We start from the raw sequence: 22190 nt of genomic DNA, 5'->3' as shown, positions 1-22190 counted from the left end.
GGTCAATGAGACAATACTTACCTATCAAAGAGAGCACTGATTCTGTTGACATCTGTGGAGCAAATAATACATAGGGTTCTGCGTGAAATGATGACATTTTAATGGAGAAGAGACGAATTTTATCACCTGAAGGAGCTAAAATGTCTCTTCTGGTGCCTGAAGGTATTTTATGGCAGAGAACCACTTAGCAAATATGGGCTCATATGTGTGTCCAGAAACATCTGCTGCTTGCACAAAAACCTGTTCTGCCTTGTCCCCAAGCACAAAGCCCCGTCCTGTTAAAGGGACAGTCCCATGTAGAATGCAAGAAAAATGTTGTAAACAGCTTACATGGTTACAAATACAGATTGGTAACCATGTATTTGTCATCATGCCCTGGACATACGTGAAAATGAGAGCTAACTCTCAATGTATTACTTCATGGTAAAACATTTGATAAATAAATAAATAGTGGAATGGACTTAATTTGGAAGACCTAATCCCACCCAAAGAAAAACATGAATGTATGTCCTTTTTGCATAACAATGAATTCTATTTTGTTTTAGGTCCATTTAATTCTAATGTGATTTGCTAATTATTGTTATTCCCCAATAACTTCTTTAAATTACTTTTGCCGTCACCATTAGAAAGATAAGGGGAATGTCTAGAGCCACAATCTGCCTCTATAAGCAAGTTATGGAGAAAAGAAATGAAAGAATGTAAAAAGACTTCAACACATGTAACTACTATGTAGAAATTAAAAGTTCTCCCAAGATTACAACATAATTTGAAACGATAGATGTCTGTGCTAAGGGTTCATTTCAGTCCAAGGAGGCCCTGTCTCTTTAAGGGACACTGGATAACTTTGTGGCATCTCTTGGGGGCGGGGTGAAGAAGGAAGCAGCTCGTGTTCCTGGAGGAACTCATTTAGCTGTGGCACTATTCGGAAGTCTTGATCACTCTTTCTGAATGAGTCGGCCGGAGGCTTCTGGGGAAGTAGGACGGAGGTGACAGGTGTGTGATACTGACGTATGTACAGAGGTGACAGGTGTGTGACACTGACGTATGTACAGAGGTGACAGGTATGGGACACTGACGTATGTACAGAGGTGAGAGGTATGGGACACTGACGTATGTACAGAGGTGACAGTTATGGAACACTGACATATGTACAGAGGTGACAGGTATGGGACACTGACGTATGTATGTTTGTGACTGATGTATGTACAGTGGTGACAGGTATGTGACTCTTATGTAGGTGACCCTGATGTATGTTCAGTGGTGACAGGTATGTGACCCTGATGTATGTACAGTGGTGACAGGTATGTGACCCTGATGTATGTGACCCTGATGTATGTACAGTGGTGACTGGTATGTGACCCTGACGTATGTGACCCTGACGTATGTACAATGGTGACAGGTATGTGACCCTGACGTATGTACAGTGGTGACAGGTGTGTGACCCTGACGTATGTACAGTGGTGACAGGTGTGTGACCCTGACGTATGTACAGTGGTGACAGACGTGTGATCCTGACGTATGTACAGTGGTGACAGGCGTGTGACCCTGACGTATGTACAGTGGTGACAGGCGTGTGACACTGACGTATGTACAGCGATGTGACAGGTATGGACCCTGAAGTATGTACATTGGTGACAGGCGTGTGACCCTGACGTATGTACATTGGTGACAGGCGTGTGACCTTGACGTATGTACATTGGTGACAAGTATCTGACCCCGATGTGTGTGATCCTGATCTATGTAAAGAGGTGACAGGTGTGTGACCCGGATGTATGTATATCTTTATTTATATAGCACCGACGGTGTACTTAGCGCTTCACAAAGACAATACAGTACAGGGAATTATAATAATACAGTGAGTGCAGCAAAGTCAGACAATAGGAAAGGAAATCCCTGCCCTGGAGAGCTTATAATCTAAGTGGTATATTGGGAGACTCGCAGAGACAGCAGGTGAGGGAATAAGTGCTGTAGATGGCAGTGCTTGGCCACAATGGTTGGTGGGAGCGAATGTGGGTGTGTGACAGAAGCCATGAGTGCAGTCTATTGGGATGTTTCTTTTGTGATGTGCGTTTTAAGGTTGGTCGGTATTAAATTAGATGGATTAATACCATTAGCCGTGAAAGAGGTCAGGTGTGGTCAGGAAAGAGAGCAGGTGTGTATATAGCTGGGTCTAGGATTAGTAGAGATATCCCCTGTAGCGAGGAGGAGAGAGAGGAGGTGAATAGAGGATTTGTGGGGTATTTTTTTATTGAGGGGTGTAGATGTTGTTGGGAAAGAGGTATGTAAATAGTGGTGTAGTGTATGGCCACATGCAAAGGTGTAGGGGAGGAGAGATGCACAAATGTGGCTAAGAGGGAAGTGGGGAGGTTGGAGAGAATAGAAAAGTTTACAAAGAAGTGAGGAAATAGCAAACAGGAAAAGCAATAGGGAGGGCATAATGGGATGAGGAGAGAGTTCTTGGTATTGGTGGATAAGAAGAGTAGGAGTTGAAAGAAAATGTGTATAAATCCAGGCCCAGGAGGGCAGTGTAGTACTAAAGATAAAGCAACCGCTTAGAAACTTAGTCTATAGATGTGTACAAATTGTCAGAGCATTTACAAAGTCAAGTTCTCACATTTGCAGGGTTGTTGAAGTGCAGAGTCCAGTTCTTATTGTAGTATTCACCTCCAATATTAACTTCATCTGGGACATTTCATGTGTCGTATGTGACACTTCATATGTAGAGAGGTGACAGTTGTGTGATCCTGACATATGTAGAGAGGTGAAGCAAAAAAGAGTAGCACTCCAAAATAGTGGTCAAGTGGTGAGCCTTCATTCAAGGTGACCTTGAGAAAGGTCCACTATGCTGGACCTAAACGTTTGCTAATAAATTGCATACTGCTTCACTATAAATAATCCTTTGGTGTGCTACTGCTCTTTACCTATAGTATGTATAGATGTGACAGCTATTTCGTGCTGCTGTATCTGTATGGAAGAGTAGACATAGGTTTTTCTGTGGCAGGAAGTGACAGGTACAGTATGTGTCCTTGATGTACTGTTTGTTTGAGAAGGTGACTTACTTCTGTTGTCACTGTATTAGATTGTAAACAAAGACACCTACTATACCTTATCTAGCATGTTTGGATCACATACCGCTTTCCTGACATTATATCCTTGTATTTACAGTTTGTATGCTTTTTGATGTTGCGAGGAGATAAGCTCTTGATAGCTATTTAGAAAAGCTATAGAACCTTAGCTGAAACTCCAAAAACAAACATTGAAATTATAAAGAAGCTGACGTGTAGCAGCATTTTCCAGCTCAAGCCTGACATGAACCCAAGCTGATAACTAAGGTCCATGTTGTGAGTGGGGCACCCCTAGGCTTTCATCTGTTGAGGAAACACTTTAATAGTATTAAAAAAAAAAAAAAAAAAAAAAAAAAATAGGACAGCGAAAGAAGGGTTGAGATCCAGTGTTCTCTTCCTAATCTTGGTCAGGCCTCTTTCCATCTGTCTTGGGCCTGGTACCAAGTTCAATAAGTCCTGTTGGAAATGAAGATTTGTCTCAGAATTTGATATCTTTTTATGGACCAACAAGATCATTCTACATAGATGTTATAACGTCTGTAGAGCCTGCAAATGATCTATGAAGATCAATCAGTCCATTTAAAAGGTGTCACAACTTGTGATCAATGTAGTTCTTTAGATACTCCAATCATTTCCAGCTTTCAGGAGTAGGGATTCTCTGTATATAGCATTGTACATTAAGTAACAATTCCTCCAATGTCAGCACTTCATAAAAACGCTATTGTAATTTTTTTAAATTATACGATCTAGGGATCCCTCCCACATTAAGCAATAGCTGCACTTATAACACGCAGCATACACTGGCAGTCCTTTACAATTATAAAGTTGTGTGTTGGCAATGAGGGGGTTAGCTTGGCGTCAAGGATTTCTTCCTAATTACATGCCTTGTTTGGGTGGAACAATCCTACTAGTAAGATTGTTGCCTGTAAATTATAATTTTGTGTCCAAGAAAGAATCTGATGCTGCTTGTGCTAATGTGATAGGATTAGTTAACACCTTCACTATCTTACAGTTACATTAAGTAAAATCAGGACGCGATCTAGTAACAAACAGTTAATGTATCAACTTCCATTAACAGTGTTACCTCTCCTTCATATTGAGCAGGGGCTTAGTGCTGTTATACATTCACAATTTGTGATCTGAACATATTCAATATTTTCCATTTAATCCATTGTAATATTTTGATCACAGTAGGCCATCTGATCTAAGAACTATTCTTAAAAAAAATTATATATATATATATATATATATATATATATATATATAAACCCGTAGCACAATTAATCCCTTTCAGTCTAATTTTACAGTACAGGGACATGTACAAGGTCACTTGACAAGACATGGCCTCCCACTTTAGATCCCAACCTTTCATCATTCCATTGTTCTTCATAAAACAAATGATTGTTAACCTGCTTAGTGCTAGAGGTAAATGCCATCTGTCCCTGACCACTCTGGCACTGAAGAGGTTAATCTACATGTTTACCGAAATTAAAGGCTGTGTTCACATTTTCCTCCTGCAGGTTAAGACAGGACAGAAGCTTACCATCCTGATTATGAAGGACTTCTAGGCAAACACACCGCTGAAACATTTATTATGTGATGTGCGAGGAATCGCTATATCTGAAAATATGGGAACCAGAGCAAAACCAAGTGATTAAAGCGAACGGCAAGTTAGAACCCCCTGAATAAGGATCTCAAACTCCGCCAGGATGGGTGTCCTGGATTCTCTCATCACTTTCGATATCCTTCTTCGAGAATTAAGGAGACTTTGTCACTGGGGCCCTATTATAGCGCTCGGTGTTATAATAATATGCTCCATCGTGGCCGTGTTGGACTCGATCCTCTGGTACTGGCCCCTGGACACACCAGGCGGAAGTTTGAATTTCCTCACGCTGATCAACTGGACTGTTATGATTCTTTACAACTACTTCAATGCAATGTTCATTGGGCCCGGACTTGTTCCAGTGGGATGGAAACCGGTAAGAAAGCGCAGCAAATCTGGATTAGGGATCTATTAACCCCTTAGCTGTCCGGTGGTCCATGCACAGCCCCTGTGACAGAGAATTGGGTTAAAGGTGCCATCACATCCGGCATTATTTTGTAAGGGGAGAGAGGGGGAAGAACTACGATAAGGAATTGTTGTGTGTGTCTCTCACCCAAATTTTGTAATCCCAGAGTTGTGGGTAATTTGATTGTTAAAGCAGCAATCCCCCCCAGATGCCTGTATGAGTTTAATTTATAATCTTAGTATTTTGCTCCCTGAACTGGTCCTTCTCTAAAAAAAAAAAAAATGATGTTGTAATCCTGCTTTTCTTCATCTTGTGACGTTACCAAGGTGATCTTTGGATGGCTCTGGGGAGAGTTCCATTTTTACTTCCGGAGAACGTTAACATTTCACATATCACCTAAACAGAGAATCAGATTTAAAAAATAAAAACATAAGTGGAAAATGATCGCTTAACCCTTTGGGTGCCCCAGGAAGTAGCCATTCGGGGGTCTGGCTCTCCATGGACTGCAGTGTGCTAGTTTTCTAGGGGAAGGCTAAATCACAGGGAAATGGAAGAGAAGACCTCCGACATTTCCACTTTCAGTGACACGTGACTCCGAGGAGGGGTTACGTGATCACGATTTGCCAGAGGTGCCGTGGCACTCGGGTGCCACGGCTGCCCTTCCGGCAGCCACAGGGTTAACGTAAAGAAGTAAACATGGTGAACGCTGGCTGCTACTTTGACACAAGGTTGTCTAATTCAGTGTCCTGGATCAGACAACCATTGCCTGCGCTTGTCACGTGACGGAGAGCCATAACGTCTGAGATTGTGAGGCTCGGTGCAACGTTCTCTTGGCAATGGGTTTATCCCAAAACGTGGCCACTTTCTCACCACATGCCGACCGCACTGCATATTTTTTATATTTGTTGTAATATATTTTGTTTATATAAAAAGTTAATTTGTTATTTTGAATTATTTCTGCAATATAAGCTTTGTGTGCAAAGTATGTTACTCCCTGTTCTGCGCTTGAGTGTTGCTCTTAGCCAGGGCTGCTGGGGCGTATTCTTAAGGGGATACTGGCACCTACCTGCACTTTGTTGTTGCCTATTTGAACATTTGGGGTGCGCTGCTGTTATTACTGTATTTTTACACCTCGGTACAAAGAACATAATGACAAAAAGTAGGGAGTATAGGCAGTATTCCAACGAATGGAAGTAGGGAAAATGAGAAAAAGGTGCACAGGAATAATGGAGTGGGGGGGGGGGGGGTTGGAAAAAAGAGTATAAGACAACAGTGGGCAAAAGGAATGTGATGGGACAAGGGGGGGGCAACGTTTCAGGGCAAATTGCCCCTTCAGGCCCGTTCCCACAGACCCAAAGGGCCTGTGGTCCTCCCCTTTAGTAGATAGAGGTTGAGACATGCACTCAGTCACAATGGTAATAGAGGTGGGGTACTTAGCTGCCGGTGCGCTGGCCCTGGGGAGCTCCTGAATCCCAATATGATACAGTACAATGAAGAAACAGGCATACGGAATTAATCATGAGGAGGTTTAATATGCCATAAAGACCAACGTTTCGGCAGTCTAATAGAGGTGTGGCTGTAGTTTCCCAAGGCAGCTCTATGCTGTACTACCAGGGATACAGACAAAGACGTCTGACGTCACCACAGAGCGCCACGCGGGCGCACTGACATCATCACGTGGGCGTCAGCGTCGTGGCTATGCAACTGAACAGAGAGGGGTGAGTATTAGGGGGGTAGTATATATTTAGTCTTTGGTAGCCTTCACCTTGAGAAAGGCAGTATTAGACTGCCGAAATGTTGGTCTTTATGGCATGTTAAACCTCCATGATTAAGACCGTGTGCCTGTTTCTTCATTGTACAATAGTCCTTCCCTTTAGTCCCACCAAATACTCCTACCTCTGTTGGGATAAAACTGGGTGTACGAAGGTAACTGTACTGAGGACTTGAATATATAAATTAATGAATCTGCACTGACTTACACAGAATTGCACAGGCACCTAAACACACTAACTAACCAGTAAGCATCAGAAGTACAGTATTACTTATGAACAAACATGAAAACCCAGATAAACCTCAATATAAGGTGCAATTAACTCTGAGCACCCCAGGCTGGCATGACATTGTAGTCAAAGCAAAGATTATTAGCAAGATAAGTTTATCTGAATTCAGCAACGAGACCCCAGTGTCGGGGACAGTCAAAGTCATTAGAGACATGTATTAAGCAAGTTCCACGTAAATGTGTATGAAGTGGCTACAATACGTGTCCCTGGGTTTCTGGGTCCGTGCTGATTGTCTGTCTCAGGAACCTAATTATGTTGTCAACTTTATTTCTTCTTCCTTCCCTGCTTCTGATACACAAGTACAAGCGAATAAATCTAGCACTTGCCTTGTAAAGGGGTTGGATACCTTGTATTGTTTTTTTTAAAAATGGGAAATGCATCTTCTAGTTTCTAAACCTAGAACTCTGCTTTAGTACTGAATAAGAGGATAGGAACTGGCTTTGTAACACATTAATGTTTAAGCTACAGATGATTATGTCTTTTAACTAAATGCGTTGTTTGATCCTTAAGCACCAAAAGGTTTAATCCATATTTTATACCTATATTGAGAAAAGCCTTTAGTCCAGAGATGGGCAACTCCAGTCCTCAATGGCCACCAACAGGTCAGGTTTTTAGGATATCCCTGTTTCAGCACAGATGGCTCAATCAGTTGCTCAGTCTTTGACTGCACCACCTGTGCTGAAGCAGGGATATCCTGAAAACCTGACCTGTTGGTGGCCCTTGAGGACTGGAGTTGCTCACGTCTAATCTAAAGTGTTCCTTGCTCATTGAGGGGCAACCTCAATCATTCTCATCTATAATGACTCTGTTCACCTCAACTCGTTCCTGCTCTTTGAAAAATATACATGAAATTATAGTGCACAAAATAATACGCGTGCACTATAATTTCATCTATGAAGAACGCTAATGTTGGTTTCGCAACCTCCAGGAAATATACACTTCTCCAGGACCAAATACTAGAACTTGAAGCTAAATGTAAACCATGTATTTTTGTCCCCTTGAACATTTCCTCTCCTGAGTTTACTCGCATGTATGTTTAGAAGGGTTATTTCACCTCTCCTTTTTGTTTTTGGTTGCCTGGCTGAAGGAAAAATCTCAGGACCGCATGTTTCTACAGTACTGCAAAGTATGCCAGGCGTACAAAGCGCCGCGCTCTCACCACTGCCGCAAATGCAACAGGTATGGATGCATTTTGCTCCCTGAAAGCTCTTTCTAGGTGGATGTTTTTATTTGGGGAAAGTTAGTTTTGTGGCAGAATGTTGCTTATTGGTTGATGATTGGTTGATTGGTTGCTTATTGGTTGTAAACAAATCCTGTCCTGTTTCTGTACTAGATGTGTGATGAAGATGGACCATCACTGCCCCTGGATCAATAACTGTTGTGGGCACCAGAATCATGCATCGTTTACCCTGTTCTTGCTTCTGGCTCCTCTTGGTTGCATCCACGCTGCCTACATCTTCATCATGACTATGTACACGCAGCTCTATAACAAAGTAAGAATGTAGCACAATTCTTTAGTTTGTTTCATATACTATTATTATTTGTAAAAAGCTTCTCCTTCTACAGATGATGGATTTTTGTTTTTTTTGAACGATAACCATTATTCTATGCCAGGACAACCATGTCAGGTTGCAAAACATGTGAAGTGATAAAAGGGAAGTGGTGCGGACTGTAGATTCTTATTCTAAGCTTGTCTGTAGAAGCGCCTGGGGTAATACAGGAAACGCTAATCATGCCAACACAAATCTTATTTTTCCTTTCAAACTCTGTATATGGTTGGAACCACACATACATTAGTGTGGATAAAAAGTGATAAACTCTCCACTGTACAGTATACAGAAAGTAAAAATATCACTTGTGAGCACATTCATGTCTCAGACAGGTTTGCAATTCTTTAACCCAGGCTGTGCTGAAAAGCTGTGTAATGCAGCAGGCATAAGCTTATAGGGGTCCATGTTAAAATGGATTTGAAGCAAAAGCGGACACGCTGTACTCATTTGCATGTCATTTCCCAGAATCCCTGGCTGCAGTGAAAGCCTTGTATGCTAAGAGAAAATGGGGAAAGGCAGGGTTGCAGACCCGTCTGAGACATTTAAATGTGCCCCCAAGTGTTATTTTTATGTGGTTGGAGAAACTGGAAAAGGCTTGGGGACCCAGTTTGAATCGTGCTGGTGAAATCTGTGTTTCTATCTGTACAAAGAAGTAACCTAAAGTCGTACAAACCGTCAGCAGCCAGAAGAGGGCATAGTTACAGGAAGTTCCTTCTTTATTTTGGGCCCCCCAGAAATGCAAATATACAACATTTTTGCTTTAGTGCGTTGGTGGCATTTCTATTATTTACTAATATAATGAATAAATGCAAAAAGAGAGACATTAAAATGGAGAACACATCAGAATGATGGTATAGGACGAAATCTGAAAATAATGTTTAACAATTTTCGGAATTAGATATTTTTTTTATTATTGTTTAGCGTTTGTTTTGTTTTTGTCCTTAAGGTTTCGTTTGGGTGGAGTTCTGTAAAGATTGACATGAGTATGTCCAGGCGAGACCCTGCTCCTATCATTCCCTTTGGCATTTCTGCGTTTGCTGCGTCCCTCTTTGCTTTGGGCTTAGCCCTGGGCACCACCATTGCAGTAGGGATGCTGTTTTTCATTCAGGTGCGTAGGAAAGTTTATGAATATATGTGGAAGGCTATGACCTCTCTCTGCTCTGCCGGGGGTTAGGGAATAGTCATTAGCCACTTAATTTATGGTCCAAGTGTCCATGAATATGGTTCAATGCTAAAAGGGATCAGTCCAGAGACATCATTATTCTGGTATTTGCTGCATGTTAATTTACCACAAACAATTGATTCTCAGTAAATGGAATAACACAATCGCTGCTAGATACAACTTCAACTCAACATGTTGTGAAATCCCCTGGTAGTTGCTATACCTGCGTTTGCAAAAATTGAAGTGAAATAATATTTGTGCAGATATTAAAGATATCTGTTTTTATGCTTTGCTACTTGTATATCATTGCAGATCACATCAATACATGCTCCCAGCAGACGTATACGTGACCGGCTTTCAAACCTTACTAAACATATATTGACTGTGATATAAATGGGCAATGAAAGTGAAGTAGCCGCAGTGAATGTGTTATGGGAGACTGCATTTCCTGCATTTCCTTCTGTATACCTTATAACCAAAGAAATGCACAGAAATCTTATACTATATGTGGTGCTCACTACTTATTAATAAATGTTTGACTTGAGATAGATTAGTAGAAAATAAAACTTGGTCTTTATGGTATCACTTCACTTATTCTCACCTCGTAGGTAACACCCACATCTACTACTATTACAGTACTGTATTTATCGTAGGTTAAGCGAGGTTCCTCTGTCTATACCACCTTCAACACGCCAATTGTAATGTCTTCTGCGTTACCAGACAACCCTGTGTCACTCATTATGACATTGTGCTGCTACTTTTTATCTCCTCCATTCTATTCACTGCCCTGCAAACCCCTTCAACGTGTGAAGATAAAGGTTGCTCTTGGATCTGTTAGAAGTCTGGGAGCCTGCTTTGCCCTTTGCCAATTCATTTTCTGTATCCCACTAAAAAGAGAAGCAGTGGGTGACACAACTGTGACACATTGAATGACTAGTTTATGCTGGAAGGCCAAGGGTGGTCAACTACAGTCCTCAAGAGCTCCCAACAGGTCAGGTTTTCAGGATATCATGCTTCAGCACAGGTGGTGCAGTCTTTGACTGAGCCACCTGTGCTGAAGCAGGGATATCCCGAAAACCTGACCAGTTGGTGGCCTTTGAGGACTGAAGTTGCCCACCCCTGTGCTGGGTTATATGAGGAATGAAGGGCTCCATCTTCATGAAAAAAACAACTATAGTAGCTCATCACAAATTGAAACCAACTGCAATATTGCATGGTTTGTGTGTTTAATAACATATTGTCAATAATGCTAAAATAAATAAAGTGCACGTATACTGTACGGCTCCTGTTGCAGCAAGATGTATAATTTGAGCTGCTTCAAATATTATTTTGTGTTACCTGTGGCTTTCTGTTTATCTTATTAGTTGAACCTGTAATTTTTTTTTCTTCTCAGTTATTTGAATAGCCACTAATACAACAACATCCTGCCCCATTAACACGTTCTTAGTGGCACATTTTTGTAGTTTCACTGGAATACCCAGTGTTATATAAAATGTTTCATTATTTTGTTAAGGCAAAGCTTTGTGTTTTTAAAACCGCTACAACAGTCCTGAACAAAGACCGTGCTGCCGGATATTATTACCCTGAACCCGCGTTCTCGTGTAACTGCTGTGTGAAATGCTCTGAAAATTGATTTAAGGATGTCGTTTTATGGTACACTCTGTTGGCAATTGATGCCTTTATTATAGAGCAATTGATTTCCTTTCCACTAGTTAAATGACATATAAAAGAATGGTTACATGCTGGGAACAGCAAGCACAGGCTGCACAATGAGGCATTTGCACCTGGATGTATTACACATAACTGGGGCCAAGGGACCTGCAGTGTGCATTATATAGGAAAGTGATTGACACCTTGTTATAAGAACATAAATTGCACTGTAAATGGAAATTAAATGATCACGTCTTGCTTCACAATGTGCTCTCATCAAATCTAATAAATCATTTTTTTTTTTTTTTTTTATGCATTAAAGATGAAAGTTATTCTGCGGAATAAAACCTCCATTGAGTCATGGATAGAAGAAAAGGTAGGCCGTGTCTGTTCATGTGTCCCCTTTAATGTTGTAATTCCTTTTATTGAACCTTGCTTGAGCATCTCTGCAGTACATTGTACATTATTCACTAAAGGAAATTTAATCAAATAAAGTCTCCCAGTTGCACGGAGAAAGAAAACGTTGAAAGAATGGATTTTATTTTTTTTACTCAACAGGCTAAAGATAGAATTCAGTATTACCAGACAGGAGAGACCTTTATTTTCCCCTATGACTTGGGCAGTAGATGGAAGAACTTCAAGCAGGTGTTCACCTGGTCTGGTTCCCCTGAGGGGGATGGTATGACATGGCGTCTGAGGGAAGGCTGTCACATCTATACTTTGACAGTAAGAACTTTGTAAATGATGGGGATTATCTAAAGCAGGGATGTAATTATGTAGCACTCCATTAAAAGAGAAAAAAGCCTTAATTTTTCCGTTGATGTCCCCTTTTAGTAAACTTAGTCCTACAGTTTTTTTTTTTTTTTTTTTTTGTATAATGTATCAATTTAGTCCTATATTATTTTACTTTTGGGGGATATTGAAATAGTTTCAGCCTACAATAGTTTTTAGTTGATTTAAAACATAAGTTCTACATATATTTTGGGAGCTTCGATTTGGAGTCCCAGCTCAATGCAGCCTAGTGATGCAAAACAGAACTGCATCGCTTGTGGGTATTTTCTGCCCCTTTTTGCAATCAAATTCTTCAGTACTTGTGCTGCTACGTTCAGGATGACATTCCCACCATCCTAAGAATGTACATAGTTATTGAGTTTTTACACACACTTTCTAACTCCAGCCCCAAAACTCCCAGAAGGCTTCAAAACGTTCTTGTACAGAATGTGTAGGTGTGGTGTACAGGGTATTATTTTTTAACTTATTTTTGTGTGATATTTACATACATTTGAAATACAAATGTCAAATAATGGACCTTTTTTATACCCTCTGTTTTACTTAACAGGTCGAGCAACTGAAGCAGAAGGCAGACAAGCGCGTACGCAGTGTGAGTGCATCCATGTGCTACACAAACGTATAAAGAGCTTCTATAAGTGAACCCCCACTACATTCAAAATCTACTGTGCATCTTCGCAAGCACAGAGGCCAGCTACGCTTTAAACGGCAACATCTTGCTGAAACTGTAACACTCTCCTAACCCTCGCCCAACCTGGAACATGTTTTGTATTTATGAATCACTTAAGTTTGTGTCCCTTGTAGCCGTCCAAATGCATCAGTGTACGTTCAAAATTAACAGCATACAGACATTCGCTTCCAAAACACGTGTGTGTGTGTCAGTCACGCGCACGCGCAGTACTACCAGAGACATTTCTAAACTGAAAACAGACAGGGTAATGATGAAGGGCGCAGGGTTAGGTCTGGTTTCAGGGTCTCCAGATAGCGCGAGACCTATTCCTATTGCCTGACACTTGACAGCGCTGTTAATGTATGTAGTAATGTTTCATTCGAATTCACAAATGCTCTTGGTGCAGTTCCCATGCGTACCCTCTATTTGCGTAATGCTCCGCATTAGACTGGAAGCGGAGAAGGGCAAGGTTGTGAGCTACGAGAGAAGCGCTTTACCTTGCAGAGCTGACGCACACATTTGAATGTTCTAGGTACGGTACCGAGCAGTGGAAGATTACAGCGGTGCTTGCTGCCCTCTAACTAAAGGCGTTCGCACCTTCTTTACAACGCCGTGCACTGAGGAACCCAGGCTGGTGCTGCACAAAGAGGAACTTGTATTGGCTACTAGAGGTTTAAAGTAAGTGGCTGCTCTCTTCCTTTTATGTAGAGGTCTAAGGCAGAGGTGCTTAACTCTAGTCCTCAAGCCCCCGCCCAGACAACAGCTCAGGTTTTCAGGATATCTCAGCTTCAGCACAGCTGAAGCAGGGACTGGTTGAGCCACCTGTGCTGAAGCTGGGATATCCTTAAAACCTGATCTGTTGGGGGGGGGAAGAGGGAGGCTTGAGGATTTGAATTGAGCACCACTGGTCTAAGTTCGTACACTGTATCCACCAAGTTTCTCTTGAGGGTGTGATCATGTAAATGCTAACGTTTCTAAACCAGCATAAAAACTGTTACAAGACCAGGCTTAGTGTCAATTTTAATAATAACTTGGTGTCAGATTGGGGGGAGAGTGTTAATGTAGACACTTCATTTATTTTATGTCTGTCTGTATTAATGCTTAAAGTAGTTGCAGTGTTATATACAGCACTCATCTGTCGAAACCCATATACAAGGGAAGTACTCTTGTAATACGGTACATACAGTATAATCAATAAACAACATAACAAAAACCTCAACATTAGTGGAAGAATACACAGAGAGGTCGCATATAATGTGATTGGTAAACCAAGATCTTAAATTGTTTTTTAATATATACACACACGCACCCTCCCCCGTATTGGTTGGGCCGAATATAGTACGGCCTTGCACATAATACGACCCTATAATATGTGTGTGTGTGTGTGTGTGTGTGCATACATGCATACATACATACAACAATCTCAACCCCCTCATAACACTGTGCTTGGGGTCCAAAGAATCACATCGCACTATAAGTGGATCGCGTTAGAAATAATATACAATTGTATGCATTGTACAATAAAGTATTTGAGATACCAATAATCGTGTTATAAAGTATTCATAAATATGAAAATTGGGAACCACGCTTGCATCGCGTTATAACGGGGTTGAGCTGTGTGTCTATCTATCTCTTTGGCTGCATCACCTGCGCAGAAGCAGGGATATCCAAAAAAGCTGGCCTGTTTGTGGCTTTTGAGGACTGAGTTTGAGACCACGGTTAAAGATGGTTAATCTAAATTATCTTTTTCTTTCCAAATTGTAAGCCTTTTTTTTTTCCAGGCACTGGATGTACGGAGACAAGATTATTGAAAATGGATTACCAGAAGGTGAGAAAAAGCAACAGTATCCTTATTAAGGTGTGGGGTACTGGAAATAAAGACCTCTATGTGGTGTGTTTTGTCAGTAGTTGGTCTAAACAGAGACCAATAAAGAATAGAAGCATTTATTTGGTTTTAGACGATTAATTCCCAAGTTACATTTACAAGATATAGTCATTAGAACTCACAAAGTGCAGTCAAATTAAAACCTTAGCTCCAATAGGATATAGATGTGTAACAAATACAGCCTTTTACCAAAAATGATACATGTATGTACTGCAGCCATGGAGGATCGTAGAAAAACAAGGTCCTTTACATCAATGTAAAACATTTGGAAGAAGATAAAATGTTTTGGGGGGGGGGGGGATGTGGAGGGGGGGAAGTAATCCCGCTAATATTTCTTTCCGTCTCCCAATTTATCATTTTTTCCTGAGCATCTCCATGGCAGTGGGCACCAAAGGGTTAAGTCCCACCTTCTAGCTGAGACTTAACCCATTGGTGTGCACTGGCATGGAATATTACTCTGGAAAATAAAATGACTGTAAGGTTGGGAAACATTATTCTATTTTTTATTTTTAGATGGGTCAAGAATGAGAGGCTGGTTCCCCAGGCGCTGTGTGGTAAAATGTGTCTCTGACACGGGCTCAGACCAGTCGGACGACGAGAAGAAGACCAGATAACCTTTTGTTAAGTCAAGATTTGGTACATTTCCCCATAACCCCTTTTGCAATTAGTTGGAAACTTGTCCAACACTTAAGGGGTTAACCGCACTAGTATCAGTGAATATCAGATCACCGAAATCCATTGATTAGTCTAAGTTAATAGGGTCAATGTACTGTAACCTACCTCGTCTGTGACTATAGGATATCTTTTGATTCCTGGAAGCGAGACCGTATGAATTTAAAGAATATTGTGTCTGAAATATTATAGCATATGCAGCCCTCTTAACTTATAAATCATCATCTAAGTTGGGGAAAAAAATCTGAACATGGAAATCTGATTTTAAATTAATGATGCAAGCTAAGCTCCGTCGTGAATTGTGGTCCTACTAGAACATTATAAAGGCTTAGACAAAAATACACTCGGCACTTGAGTATATTTTTGGCTGCACTTGTCCGTCAGCGTCGCAGGTAGTATTTGCTACTCTAACACGCACGGGTCCTCCTGGAGCCCCCGGTTTGACTTTGGTAACATTTTATGCACTTTTTTTGGACAGGGTGTTTTCAGACGTCCGACCCAATGGGAGAGCTCCATGTACTTTGGTATCTGTTGTGCGCATTGGTGAATAACGCTTTCTGGCCAACAATACTATTTTATCATTTACAAGCTTGCTGTGAAGATAGTTCCGTCTCACACAGTTTGTACACATTCTTGTCTCACTACTCACTTTTTAAAACAGTACCTCCTTCTACACAGCTGGAAATGAACAAACTGCAGCAAAAAGTAATGTGCGACTATGACTATTGACTTCTAACGCTGTCACGCTTCCTTTATTATCAAATTATCTTTTTAAAGCTGCCAACTCCTACAAATGACAACTTTTAACCATTTGCTTGACCAAACACCAAGACATAAACCCCTACTAGCATACATACATACATACATACATACATACATACATACATACATACATACACCAGAGGGTTATTATTATGGTATAGGGGCAATAAAACACTTCTATTTTCGCTTCCTTCCTCTTAAGGTCCTTTTTTTTTTTTTTTTATAAGGGAAGGAATTACAGAAACAACATTTTTGTATTTTTGTCTCTTGAGCATGATGTGATTTCTGTGGTTTTGCACTGTGCAACAGGGAACAAGTTGCAATCTCGACACAACGGTAAAATCAAAAACCATACTCTGGCATCCACATGTCTGCAGAGGGTGGGGTCCGCTTTCAAAATCCTAAATTATGTTTTTTTTAAAGGAAAAGCAAATAATAATCTAAACATAAGATGCTGCTTTAATACCACAACATCGTCAACTTCTCTGGGATTAACAAGTATTTATAAGAAGAACAAAGTGCTACCCAAGTATGCCTTCCGGATACAAAACAATATCTCATCACTATCCCAGCGGTTCCCAACCTTCTTTCCCCATTGTGCACCCCTTGCTATAAAATATTTCGCTAGGTTAATTAGAACGCCTATGCACTAAAGCAAATACTGTAATGTTACCCCTTTAATAATGTGTGACTATTTTTTTTCCGGCCGTTAGTGCTTAATAAGGCCCCAAACTGCCCCTCTGTGTGTGCAGGTAGCATTGGGGCGTATAACTGTCACACCCTGCGGGAGCTTCCAAAGTCATGCACCACAATGCCTTGCCGCTATGGGTGCAAAGTATGGTGGGGAGCAACTTTGGAAGCTCCTGCTGTAATTGGCAGCTGTGCCCCCGCCCACCCCCCACACCCGCTAAGGTACAGTTTGGGACTGTACTAAGTGTGCAGTGCCATCACAAGCTCAGAAACCTCTTATACTGCCTGGGATCCGCCATTACTTTGTTGATTTTAGAGGACCCCTTGGAGACGCCTCACAAACCCCCTGTTGGGAATCACTGAGCTAGACTATCGTATAATTATGTTATCTCTGTTGAACCAGAAATAAATCATGTGATGTATTTTTATTCTATTTCATGCCAAAATCCTTGTAATAAGTCTTGAACTGCTTCAGTGCTGGAGAGGCCAGATATGCATGGCCCCTCGAGCTCTTCTGGAGGAGTTAAACTGCAGAAGTATGTTATTTATCTGCTGTTTTTCTTATTCTGTTCATACAGTGTGTTATTTCTTTCCCTCCTCCAAACTAGAGCAGATTTTTCTATCAAGTTAAAATTTAGCTTGAAATGTGACCTTTTTACAAATGTACACCTTGCCTGTTGGTAATAAAAAGAAGAGAAAAAACAGGTTCCAATTCACTTGTCAATGTTTTAAGCTCTCGCACGGTGGACTAGCCCATTGTAATTGGAAGACTACACAGGGACCCATGTGACTTTATGCAAATTACTTTGGGGCAATTTAGCATACTTTTTGTTTCTGCTTTGCAAAAAGCTGAGAAATGGCAGGTGTCATGTCCAACATCCCCAACTGGAAGCAATAGGGTTCCTTTCCATTGCTGATAATTCATCCATCCCTAAAAGCTTGGTCTATATTTAGATGTTGGGGTGCTTTTGGTTTTTCAAAGATTTTTCCCAAGTGCTTTTTCTTTTGGAATTATAGACCTTTACTGCAAGAGTGATTGCAGTGTATGCTAATGAATCGTTACACGTTTCATCGAATGTGGATAACAATATATTTTTTAATAGCTTCACTTGCTTAGTCCTAATAATCTTCTTTTCATGTAGGGTAGGTTCATTAAAAGCATTGTAAGTCAGTAATTCATCAACTGTTCCTGGCGGACAACCGGTTTCATGAATAGCCAATGCATTTGGACAAAGATGTGATGGTACGTTCTTTGGGTATGAATGGGATATTGGTTAGTTGTCCCAAGATCCTGGTTCAGGGCCCTGAGGAAGGTTTGAGCATCACTGTATCTCATTGTGTAGTCTTGTTTGAGGATCTTGGCTATATTTGCCTAATACATCCTTCCTCTTCCAATGAAACCGAGTAAGGTATTTCATTTTAATGAGAAACTTTAATTGGACAAAAAGTACAAAATGGGGGTCATAGTTTTCTCCACAAAACTCCGTAAATCCACAAACGCTAGGTTAATTAGAACGCCTATGCACTAAAGCAAATACTGTAATGTTACCCCAGTGTTACTCCTCACTATTGTTTCCAGTCGTTAGTGCTAATGATATGCAAAACAGGTATTCACCCTAACATCGGAACAAGAGAGACACAGGCCTATTTTAGTAGTGTCCCAAGCACTTTATCTCCTCAAACCTTCCTCCAATTAATATAAAGAAACACCTGTAATCAAAAAGGAGCACTCCTTAGATACCTGGGAAATATGCTAATGAAATATGCAAAGTATATTTAAATGACTCACCCCCACACCTAAAATATTTCCAGAAGACCTATATTGACAAACCTAAGGCCCCTTGTCATGAAAGAGGTACTCGTGTCAGTCCCAAACGGATCAGAATCCACAACCTCTGCGATTCAGGGCAGCAGATCTAGCATTGAACTATCTCAGATGCTGTTGTATGGTAGTACTGCTCAGATGGTAGTACCACTGTCGCAACATACCCGAGCATTCTACTGCTCACACCTGCAGCTAATCATACTCATTGACACTCCTGGCTTACTTTAAAAGCAGACCACCACCCTCTCTCTCCTATTTCAGTGCCTGGATGGAGCCAACCTTTAGGTAAGACAGGCGCGAGTCATGTTAAGTTATCGCAAGGCCGTGCTAATAACATTTAGCATATAATTAGCTTTGTGGATACCCGTTAAACTCAGGGAAAATAACGTCTGTTACCAATTTAGGTAACATTGCGTTAGTTGCCCTGATTTGACGGAGCTCTGGGGATCTGCTCCTAAGTGCATACTGGTAAATGCAGGATTCTTTGCAGGATGAGATACTTCCTAGTAGTCCAACATAACAAATACAAATAGCTGTACATAAACTTTCAAGGCCTTTCTTTAGTTGTGAGCAACTGCTGAATGCAAACACTTTCTGTATCTGAATTACTAGTACTTCATAATTCATCTTGCAATTCATGGATAACCTCTTCGTTGCTGGAAGATAAATTATTGGCCCTTCCAGCAGACGAAAGGGTTAAACAACTCGTCAGTTTCTCAATGTATTCCTCAGCAAATGTAACTAACTTATTTGACCATTTTTAACTTTGGTTTGTTGCTGCCACGTTGCTGTAAAGACAATCCAGTCAGGAGGCAATGCACTTTACTCATTGAGCTTTGCATACAAGTTGTCAATGTGGCTCTGGAAGTGTTTGGTGACCTCCGCTCTCTTGGCCTTCAGTGTTGGCGTCAGGAAACCATTTTCAACAGTCAGCATTTCCGAGTGAACATGAATATCCTTAACCTGGGAGAACACAGATGGAGACAGGTTAGTGTTTAGCTGCAATTAAAGTTTGGGAACCATAATGGTTGCAGCCGAGAATCTTCCCTACTAATTCCTTATTTTTATATCCACGTGTCCAGATTCATAAATGTCTTCCAGCTAAGATGATATTGAAGTAACCATTTTTTTTTTTTTTTTACTTTCTTTGGAACAGTAGCAAAGAAATCATTTTGCCGTAGCCTTGCAAGGCTGGTACCACAGACTTACTATTGAGCAGCCTAAAACTGCTGCTGTTTACCAGAAGAGCAGGATTGTTGCTTAATGACACTCGGAAGGTAATAAAATTCAGCTACATCTGTGATTTCAGTTGGAAGTCAGAAATGTCAGAAAGCTGCACTGCACTTCCACAGCTGAGGTGTTCAGGAAATCCGTGGATACACGAAAATACTTATCATTTTTTTTTTTTTACTTTTTTAAAACAGTAGCAATACCTTCAAATAAGAAAACACTGTTATAGATCTTTCTATTACTAATTTCTACTTACCTGTTCAAATGAGTTGAGACCAGCTTGCTTTCCCAGCTTAACCATGTCTGCTATAATGGCTTTCTTTACAGCCTAAAAGTACAACACAAAGGTTATCTGAGGCTTGCTAGGATATATTGGAGATCATTTAATCAATTTCCAAAGCAGCTTTCTCTATAGCACACAGATGTTAAAAACAAATTGCTGCTTAGAAGATGCATTACGCCCTTAACCCCTCACTGGCTGTGGGCATATTATTTTATAATGGCGTAAGCTCTAAATGCAGTGACGAGGGTAAACTGCTGCTGCAGTCAGACCGGCAATGCTATCTACACTGTCTCAAACATGAAAATCATCCCCTCTTATTAGAATGATGAGACTGCACTAACTGTATTGAATAATATTGTACTGTTCCCACAAAACATTTCTGGGAAAACCTCCCACCTACTGTAAAATGAGATCATGACAGTCTCTATACAACGCCCCAAACCTGCTTCCTAAGGCCCTTATGGAATTTCATGTACTATTAAGCCACTGGAGTAGATTTTAGTGCCATTAGTTTGTGGCTGCAGCATATTGAAGAGGACGTTCAGGTACTAAAGTAACTTAATATTTACTATAACCAGCCATAGCCTACAAATCAATACCGTCTCAATGAGTACTGAAAGGTTGCACACAATTACACTGTGCAGAGTGTACTTTGGGAAGAATTATGCTTACCGGGTTTTTGCACAGCTCTTCATATGAGCCTTTCTGTCCAAGTTTAGCTGCAAGTTCTGGCAGGACCTCTGGGTCGGGAATCACTACTCCAACAAGACATGACTGGGCAAGATGAAAGCAATTGGAGATCAACACAAAGCATGGCCCAGGTTTTTACAGCGTTTTCCAGGATCATGGAAAGGAGTTTAAAATTGTTAGTTGGAGTCGGGAAAGTTTATACTCCATTTATTTCTCAGCTACAGCTAAGCCTTCTGGTCTTCCTGTTCTGAACTCTTCAATCTTATGGATTCTAATAGTCCTCTTGCACTCCACCTATTTACAAGAGCAGTTTTCACCCCCTCTTCATTATTTAGGGCTAATCTCTCTATATATACACACATCCAACTTTATAGGTCTCACTACTCATGGTAGTGTTATACTGTATAATGTTATTTTTACCTTTGTTTAGTTTATATTTTTACTTTTCATATGTTTATTTTAACCTTGTTTAACTCATTCCAGTATATATTATTGCATTGCATTTACTTTGTATGCTAGTATATTTTATCAGCTAATTGTAATGTTGGTGCCCTGGGTTGCCTAGCAACATTGGGTATTTAAACCCCTGCTGGCGGCCAACCAATTAACCCTGATGAAGTCACGCACGTGATGCAATGTGTAAGGATGTGCACTGACGTCCTGTACTGGCTGACGCGGCAGCGGGGAACACTGAGCGAGGCTGGACTGACTCTAGATTCATATGGTGACATTTTTTTACCCGCTGATCCACTTGAACAGACCCTCTAATTGCATTTGGAACACTCCCATTGGAGGTTCTTACCACGGGGAAAGAGACTATCGGCCTGGAATCCTTTTGCTGACCTGCATCCACTCCGTGAGCTTGGGCGTGTGCTGCAGTAGAGTTTTACACAATGAAATGTGATTTTGAATCCTCCCTTTTGTGAGTGCATATCCATGTGACTTAATTTTATTATATTGTTTTATATGAAGTTATGTTATGGAGCCTGCACTTCGCGCGTGTGTGTGCGCGTGTGTGTGTTTACACCAAGGGTTGCCATGGGGACCAGTTTGGAGAGTGCAGCGGACCACCGGAAGGGACGAAAGACACCGGCGAAAGTCGCGGTCAAGGAAGAGAGGTTGCGCGCTTGTTGCTGGTGTCCCTTCACCATCCGTTCCATCTATGGTGTAAACCTGTATGTTTTTTACATTAAAGTTG

At 41.0% G+C, this 22190-nt stretch overlaps 2 protein-coding genes across 9 annotated transcripts in view; one reads left to right on the top strand and one right to left on the bottom strand.

Moving 5' to 3' along the window:
* The first annotated feature begins 866 nt into the window (after positions 1-866).
* ZDHHC6 (zDHHC palmitoyltransferase 6) lies at positions 867-17670 on the top strand. Of its 5 annotated transcripts, none has more exons than XM_075611877.1 (11): positions 867-993; positions 4586-5044; positions 8222-8313; positions 8468-8627; positions 9631-9792; positions 11819-11872; positions 12055-12222; positions 12836-12877; positions 13488-13633; positions 14737-14783; positions 15354-17670. In XM_075611877.1, exons 2-11 carry the CDS (start codon positions 4775-4777, stop codon positions 15452-15454), a joined length of 1242 nt encoding a protein of 413 aa, XP_075467992.1. In that variant the 5' UTR covers positions 867-993; positions 4586-4774; the 3' UTR covers positions 15455-17670. The 5 variants fall into 5 exon arrangements, with proteins under 5 accessions (XP_075467992.1, XP_075467996.1, XP_075467993.1 ...); XM_075611878.1 differs by having other exon boundaries at positions 914-1008; XM_075611879.1 differs by lacking the exon at positions 867-993 and adding an exon at positions 1005-1027.
* A 706-nt stretch (positions 17671-18376) lies between these two features.
* ACSL5 (acyl-CoA synthetase long chain family member 5) overlaps positions 18377-22190 on the bottom strand; it is a 38498-nt gene continuing 34684 nt past the window's right edge. For all 4 annotated transcript variants that reach the window (XM_075611872.1, XM_075611873.1, XM_075611876.1 and 1 more), the window contains exons 19-21: positions 20975-21076; positions 20276-20347; positions 18377-19752 (exon numbers count right to left, since the gene is read on the bottom strand). In XM_075611872.1, coding sequence (XP_075467987.1) covers positions 19612-19752; positions 20276-20347; positions 20975-21076 — 315 coding nt within the window. In that variant the 3' untranslated portion in view covers positions 18377-19611. The remainder of the gene's footprint in view (positions 19753-20275; positions 20348-20974; positions 21077-22190) is intronic.

The sequence above is a fragment of the Ascaphus truei genome, chromosome 8 (genome assembly GCF_040206685.1).
Source record: "Ascaphus truei isolate aAscTru1 chromosome 8, aAscTru1.hap1, whole genome shotgun sequence".
Taxonomy (NCBI): Eukaryota; Metazoa; Chordata; class Amphibia; order Anura; family Ascaphidae; genus Ascaphus; species Ascaphus truei.
Note: the sequence above shows the minus strand (reverse complement) of the source record. Positions and strands in the feature narration are given on the sequence as shown.